The 8,777-nt window shown below is 31.4% G+C and overlaps 1 protein-coding gene across 1 annotated transcript in view; it reads right to left on the reverse strand.

Annotated features, from left to right (window-relative positions):
* Positions 1–6,412, reverse strand: part of LOC136065236 (receptor-like protein 31) — a 12,613-nt gene extending 6,201 nt beyond the window's left edge. Inside the window, exons 1-2 of the mRNA XM_065768153.1 lie at positions 6,257–6,412; positions 5,213–5,312 (exon numbers count right to left, since the gene is read on the reverse strand). Coding sequence (XP_065624225.1) covers positions 5,213–5,312; positions 6,257–6,412 — 256 coding nt within the window. The remainder of the gene's footprint in view (positions 1–5,212; positions 5,313–6,256) is intronic.
* Between the last annotated feature and the right edge of the window lie 2,365 nt (positions 6,413–8,777).

Here is an 8,777-nt window from a genome sequence, read left to right on the forward strand (position 1 = left end):
TTAAAAAAAAAAAAAAAAGGATATTGATAAGAATGATTAAGCTGTTGAAAATGTAAAAAACGAAGAAGTTGATATGAACATAGGTTGCAACTTTATCATTTACGATTAATACAATATCTCATCAACAATTAAGAAGTATGTTGTGATCTTAAGCTAATTGTAATAGTTATATTTCTCTATTTTGAGAATATTAAATATATATATATATATATATATATAAAATTAAACCTATTGGTCAAACACCTTAATATTGATTATTGAACGCATTATGATTAAAATTGCATTAATATTTGCGTTTAAACCCCATGAAATTGACACTACTATAAATGTAAAACGCATTAACCCCATGCTTGCTTTATCCATTATCTGTAATCATGCGTGGGAAGGACTGAGAATGGTCGGGTCGGGTTTTGTGGCCCAAAAATCTGCTCACTCGCAGGGCCTAGGCTAGGTCGGGTCTCAGGCGGATTTTTAGTACTTGGGTCAGGTCCTTTTTTTTTTTTTAATAGATATAATTACAATATGTTGGCACGTGCCAATTCAGCTACGAAGGTGTAATTCATATTCTTTTTGCATTTTTATTTGTGCTACTTGCTTAATAATGGTAGTTTTTAAATGTTGACAATTGAAATGACCAAATATGGTAGTTTTTATTTTGTGTTTCCAAATCAAACGGGTTTAGTCAATGTTTGGATTTTAAATCTGAATTCTAAAAATCAATTTGGAAAATGCAAATGCTTTAATGAGGTGACTAAAGATAGGATCTTTCCATTGGAATTAAACTCTTAAATTTAAATTTAAGTTGACAATTCTATTAGGAAAGTTTTAAATGGGTTAGAATTAAACAATTAAATTCAAATTTAAGTTGACATTTCTATTAGGAAAGTTTTTAATGAGTTGGAATTAAACTCTTAAATTCAAATTTAAGTAAATATTTTTATTAGGAATTATTTTAATGAGTTGCAATTAAACTCTTAAATTCATATTTAAGCTGCCATTTCTAGTAGGAAAGTTTTTCAAGTAATGCTACTATCACAAATTATTTTACAATATTTTTACAAAATATTGATATGACTAACCTCTTATTAGTTTTTATCTAGGTTCATCATTAATATTACCTTTTCATTTACTAATAATCACTCATCACATCAGCAGTTTGTAAAATTTTTTTATAAAATAGTTTGTATATTTAGCATTATTTAAGTTTTTAATGAGTGGTTGAATTTTTACCCAGATAATTTTTTTTGAAAGAGCTGTCAATGGTTTGCAGCCAGAGATTCTGCTATTTATATTGTAATGAATAAATTTTAAAACAAATTTAAATTTAAATTTAATGATGTTAATGTAGTAAGTCCAAACTAGGAAAACAATGGTAATTATAGAATACTTCTGGTGTACCGTAAATGCATACTACCTCATCTTAAATAATAATGAGTTCCATTAATTATATTCATGGAGGCAAATTACAATTTACCCACCTATGCTTTGACCAAAATTTAAATTTAAGTTGACACTTTACTGACCTGAGATATGACCAAAATTTAAGTTGGCTATTTATGGTTTAAAATTCCATGATGCAATTGTTCTGTTGGATTATTTTTTATCTTATTTGATCTCCTATTTTTATTTATTTATTTATTTTTAATGTTTTTGGAGGGGAGAGACACAGAAGTAGAGCAAAATTACATATCTAGCCCAGTTTTAAATAGAGATGAGTTACAGAACTCTAATTGAGCAAACCTTAGGTGGGTAAAATGTCAAATTTTAAATCATAGATAGGTACCTTAAATTTAGGTCAAACCACAGGTGGATAAATTGTAATTTTCCTTATTCATGGTAGAATCTACAATTTATGTAAAATAATAGGTATTTATGATAGTCCCAAAGTATTAAATAATATTCCCAAAAAAGAAAAAAAAAGAAAAGAAAATGCCACTATAAGTCAATTTATGACTAAATGGTTATGCTTAGGTGATTGATTAGCTAATACTCCAAGCACAACAATTTAGGGCACGTTCGATACACTGAATAAGGATTATAATAAGAATTGTAATCTTTATTACAGGGAATAAAATGCATTGTAATAAAATAACTAAACCTATTCATAAGTTTAGTTCTGAATTGTAACATTAGAATACAACATAAAGATATTTTATATTTTCTTAAAAATTATATTTTTTAAATTTGAGAGAGAGAGATGAGTTATTTTTTATTTTTATAATTATTACATATATATGGAAAGTTTGTTAATTTGGAAATATATTGATTTTAGAAATTAAGCACAACCATTTAGGGCATGTTTCGTACACTGAATGATGATTATAATAGGAATTGTAATATTTAGTACAGGGAATAAAATGTGCTGTAATAGAATAATTAAACATATTCTTAAGTTTGGTTGTGAATTGTAACATTAGAATACAACTTAAGATTTATTTTAGGAAATATCTTATTTACACAATTATATATATTTTTAAATTATATTTTTTAAATTTGAGAGAGAGATGAGTTAATTTTTTTATTTTTATAATTATTACGTATATATGAAAAATTTGTTAATTTGAAAATATATTAATTTTAGAAATTATTGTGTCTATTAAGGAATAGTTATTACAAACCTAGAGGAATATTTATTTCTTATTCTGAATAATTTTTGTGTCTATCAAGGTCTAGTTTCTATGACGCCTATATCCACGGTCCACCTACTCCTCATGCACCTTATGTTATAATGCTAATGTTGATTTAACCCAATAATTTTCATGTACAAATGACACGTGCAGGTTGTCCAAATAGATGAATGAAATTGCTACGTGTCATGTTATGGGCTATCCAAAGTTAACAACTGGCATAGCCTTGGTAGAGGCTTTTGTACGTGTGTGTGTATATAAATATAAAATAACATGTCATAATTGTATTGGACTAAATTTAAAATAATAATGAGGATACATACATTATCAAGTAAATTTTTGATAATCTTTTATATATATATATATATATATATTTATTTATGACACTTTATTAATTAAAATTAATTCTCCATTGAACCAACCACATTAATTGTTCATAATCACATCACGTGTTACTAAATTTAATAATATGAATGCATCCATCCGTTTTAACTTGATATTTGGTTGTAATTTTTGATTTGGTGGTCTGGTTTGAGATTATGACTTATTGTTTTGAAGATTATGACATATTGTTTTGACATCATTAAGACTTCTAGATTTGTTTTACATGCTGAATTTGGAGATCCAATGGTAATTTTTTCCCTTGATTTATAAAATGACAATCTTGTTCCTTTGTGAGTTTAAATAAAAGTTGCAAAATGGGATACAATTTTTACTTTTTGACTCCAAAATATATAAACTTAGCTAGACGTGGCAAATGGATAGGTCGGGTTAATCGGATTGTGGGTCAAAAAGGGTACGGGTAAAAATGGGTTAGAAAAGGGTTGGGTCAATTTTTGAATTCACCACTCACATCAAGAATGTGTTCAGTTAAACAAATTAATAGTTGTTCAATAATTTTAAAATTACACAAATCCCAACATTAATAACCAAAACAAAATAGCACAAAGGATAAGTAAAACAAATTCAAAAGTTTTATTTCTACACAATATCAAAATCCCAAAACATAAAACAAAATTACAAATGCCTTATTAGATAAGTAATTTGACAAAGAATAAAAACATATAAGAAATTTACAATTTAGAAAACTAATTTTATAATCTATTATCAAATGTGGTTGGCTCTCAATTTCAATTTGAGAATATAGATTAAATTTTGATTGTTTACTTATTTATACATGGTCTCTTTTATGAATATCATGTCATTGTTAAGCAACATACACTCCAAAAAATATAATAATTTATTTAGAAAAACCATTTATTTTGGACATGAATTATGAAAAAATAGGCCTAAACATTCATAATTTTATGCTAATTTCATTGATACTTTGGCTTTACTCTTTTCACATGTATGAATGTTCTCATACATGTCTATATTTTTAAGGGTAAATTGCAAATTATACCCCTATAGTTTGGGGCTGATTAGATTTTATACTCTGGAGTTTCAGAATTTGGATTTTACTCTCTGAAATTTGGTGATATTTGGATTTTATACCTTGACGTTTCAGAATTTGAATTTTACCCCCTATATTTTAGGAGTGTTGGGATTTTACTCCCTAAAGTTTTGGGTTGTTTGGATTTTACACCCTAAAGTTTTAGAATTTGGGGGTGTAAAATCCAAACAACTCTAAACTTTAGGGGGTAAAATCCAAGTTCTAAAACGTTAGGGTGTAAAATCCAATCATCCCAAACTTCAGAGGGTAAAATCCAAATTTTGAAACTTCAAGGTGTAAAATCCAATCATCCCCAAACTTTAGGGGGGGGTGTAATTTACAATTTACCCTAATTTTAAATATATGTTTTTAACTCTACTGTAACCATATTATCTTGGCATTTGTTATTTGATATCTAAAAATATTTGCTCACTATAGAATGCCTTAACCATTCATCTTTCAATTCGTTTGCATGTAGTTAAGGTCTCAATTGTTTCCTTAAACCTCACAACAAATAATTAAACCAATATTGTTTTAATTTTATTTTTTTTTTTAAAAAAAAAAAATCTTTAAAAAACGGTTCGGATCGAGCCGGGTCGGGTCGGGTATTTTGTTTTTGGTCGAGTCAGCAAATTTTGACCTGTTTTGCTATGTTTATACTTAGCCGCCTTCCAAAATATTTACAAATTACCCATGAAACATAAAAAAATAAAAATAAAAAAACAAAATTCCAACCTTCCCTTTTGCCCAAATGCCCTAAGAATAAATTGAAAAACCTTTAGACAAAACCTTAAAACCAGAAAAACAAACCACAACCCTCTCTCTCTTGCTATCTCTCTTTGCGATGTGTTTTGTGAGGAAGAGGCTCTAGCTACTCTGCCCCTTTTTTTATTTTATGAAACCCAGTCTCCTTCTCCCAAATCTTCTTGCTTCTCTCTTTGCTTGTATGTAGCTACAAATTATAGAACTAGTAGTGGTACTGTTAGTAACTGATATTTCTCAATATTCAAGTGCAAAGGTGTTAGGTGTGGCCTCTAATATTTAGACCCAAAAAAAAAAAAAAAAAAAAAAGTTCTTTTCATTTCTTTTCAAATGCATAACCACACTTTTATTTCTTCTATTCTTATAGACTGCCACCTTGATAAGAATTTACCTTGATAAGAATTTGCCAGCTTTGATTGCAACCAGGTGTCCTCGGTTTGAATTTTTTGCTTTCCTTGTGAGTCTGGGCCTGATTGAAAGCCTCCCTGTACCTGAAAATGAGATTTTGAGAGGTTAGTACAACCTCAAGAGGGTTAGGAACCTGCCCCTTATGGAGAACCATATTTCTGTGGTTCCATAACATCCATAGTATGGTGAACAGTGCTTGCATCAACTCCATCTTAGCTTGACCTGTGAGTGAGTTTGTGGTAATGTAACCCAACAGCCATTGTCTTAAAGTAACACAATGCATTACTGTAGTTCTAATACCAAGGTTTGAACCATGCCAAACAGCTCTAGCAAAGGTACACTTCAGAAAAAGCTGAGTGTTAGACTGTTCATCTGCATCACAAAGCATACATCTAGTAGATGTTTGAATACCTTTTCTGTTAAGGGTAGTAAAAACTGGCACACTATCATGCAAAATTCTTCAAGTGAAGGTTAGGATCCTTATAGGAAGTTTTACACTCCATATTAGCTTCCATACTCCTTCAGGAATTAGAGTATTGTTAAGGCCTTCACTAACTTCCCCAGTTTGGTCTTTATGGATTAATGAGCAAGCCTATTTAACCCTATACTCCCTTGAGCTAGAATGCTTCCACACCAACTTGTCTGGATTACCCTCAGTTTTTGTGATGAGGGTGTTTAAAATTTCTTTACAGGTAGGATAAGGGTATAAACTCCTGATTAAGTCACACTTCCAAGATTTTGAATTTGAGTCAATAAGGTCTGCCATTGTACCATTGAGAAGATTAACATCTCTTAACTTATGGGTAGAGGTTTGAAACCAATCAAGGTGAGTGAGTGGTATTTGTTGTCCTGACCCCACAATCCACCTACCTTGCTGCAAATTTGCACATTTAGGTTTGGTAATACTCCTCCAAGTTCATGAGTGATGGGGTTTAGGTTTGCTCTCTTTTAAGGTGTTTCTAGGGTAGTATTTAGCTTTATAGGTCCTTGCTAGCAGAGAGTTTGGACTATTCTGAATCCTCCAAACCTGCTTGGCTAACATTGCCTGATTCAAAGTGCTAAATTTCCTGAACCCCAACCCACCTTTTTCCTTTGCATTACAGATTCCATCCCAACCCACTAGATGTAACTTCCTACTATTAGAGTCATGACCCCACCAAAAATTCCTAATGGCAGCATCCATTTTATCACAAATAGATTCAGGCACATTGAAACAGGCAAAAGAGTAGAGAGGCATGGATTGAAGAACAGATTTGATAAGGGTTTTCCTCCCTGCCTAAGATAGAAGCTCGGTATTCCATCCTTGCAATCTGGATTGAAGCTTATCAACTAAGTCCTGAAAGTCAGTTATTCTCCTACCTCTCAGTTTGAAGTTCAAACCCAGGTATTTACTAGGATTTGTAACAAGGTTAACTTGTAAGGAATCAGCCATGGCTTTTTTAGTATCTTCAGGATTATTTGGAGAGCAGAATAGGTCTGACTTAGAGAAGTTAATGCTCTATCCAGACAGAGAGCAATACCAAAGAATTATACTTCTTAGCAGCCTTAGAGAATCCTTGTTATTTTGGAAGAAGAAGAAGGAATCATCTGCATAGAATAAGTGAGTGAAAGAGATTCCATTCCTACCAATTTTGATTCCTCTTATTTTCTGTTGATGTTCTGCTTGTATGAGGGCAATAGAGAGAATATTAGCACACATTAGGACCAAATAGGGGGAAATAGGGTCACCATGTCTAATTCCCCTAGTTGGAGTGAAAGGTTGAGTGGGGCTACCATTGAGTAGGAGGGATTATTCAACTGAAGAAACACACTCCTTAATCCACTAAATCCAAGAATCACTAAAATTCATTGATATCAACACAACTTTAAGAAACTCCAAACTTACCCTATCATAGGCTTTACACATGTCAATCTTTAGAGCTCCATATCCTTTCTTTCTTCCCTTCTTCTTCTTCATAGAGTCATTGATTTCATGGGCAAGTAAAATGTTGTCAGTAATACTCCTCCCTTGTATGAAAGCATTTTGGAAAGGAGAGATCAACTTGTCCATTGGGGGTTTTAATCTGGAGACCATTATCTTAGAAATGATCTTATAAGTGACATTGCAAAGACTTATTGGTCTAAAGTGAATGACTTCCTCAGGGATAGGGATTTTAAGCACAAGTGTAATGAAAGCTTTGTTAAGGAATTTTAGGAGTGTACCAGAGTGGAAGAAGGCATGAACAATGCCAAGTATGTCCTATTTGACAATATTCCAATATTCTTGGTAGAAGAAATATATATATATATATATATATATGTGGTGTCTTAGCTTATAATAATGAGCAATAATTATGGAGCAGATATTATAAGTTGAAATTTTCTCTTACTTATCAAAAATAAAAGGAAAACTATTTTATTTGAACAAAGAAGAAAGTAATTAAGGGTCATCCTAACGGGTGCCCTTAGGGCAATGGTTAACAATCCATTTTAGAAAAGTTTTGACACCACTTTTATGGAAAATGAAAAAAACTGTCAAAACATTAATTGCTTTTTTTTTTTTTTTTAATATTCTTTTCACATAAAAACTTTTTTTAAATGAATTATTAACCATTGTCCTATGGGCATCCATTTGCCTCTATTCCTAAGCTCACATTTTAATTCTAGAGTCTGTTTAGGGGTTTTGTCACTAAATAGCCAAAGGTGGAGATTGTAAAGTTTGATAGGCTAAGAATGTATTGACCCCTTGTGATTAATTAACCAATTGATTTAGCCAAGTTAATTAATTAATTCAATTATTATGCAAAATGCATGATAGCACAAACAAATCACCAACTAAGTAAATATGCAACGGAAAATAAAGTAGACACGGTGATTTGTTTACGAATGGGGAAAACCTCCAAGGCAAAAACCCACCGGGTGATTTTAAGGTCAATACTTCCAAGAAATCACCATTTTCACAACAAACGGTTACAAGTAAAGGAATCCTAGTACCTTATACTAACCTACAGTTGAACTTTTACCCCGATACCCAATTGGACTTGTTCTGTAGTGACAATCTCTCATTTTCAATGCACGACTTGCAGTACATGACTAACCAATTGATGCGCAGATCCTAGTACTCGGCTTACTCACTAACTTGAGAAAAATGTTAGCTACAAAGTTCTTCAGTTCATCAACATGATGAAGATCACGAAGCTCCTTGGTCACAAAACCTAATGGCATACAAACGCAACAAATTCTTTAAGAGAAAGATGAACTAGGGCAAATTCTGTCTTTGGTCACAATTTGTATGAACAAAACTTTTGTTTCACACTCGCGCAACCTTTGACGGCCCTTAAAATAATCCTTATATATGTTTAAGGCTGTGAGAAAAGAAAACATAAACATGTATACACAGATTGGTGTGAAATCAGATCTAAAAAACTAATTTTCATAAATCTCGATAGATAAGGTATCTATCGAGCAGTTGTAGAGCATTGGGCAAAAGCTACCTTTTAAACCTCGATAGATGTTATCTGTCGAGTTAGCTGTCGAACTTTAAAATCCAACACTTCTTCACTTGTTTC

The sequence above is a fragment of the Quercus suber genome, unplaced genomic scaffold (assembly GCF_002906115.3).
Source record: "Quercus suber isolate HL8 unplaced genomic scaffold, Cork oak 2.0 scaffold_895, whole genome shotgun sequence".
NCBI classification, from domain to species: domain Eukaryota; kingdom Viridiplantae; phylum Streptophyta; class Magnoliopsida; order Fagales; family Fagaceae; genus Quercus; species Quercus suber.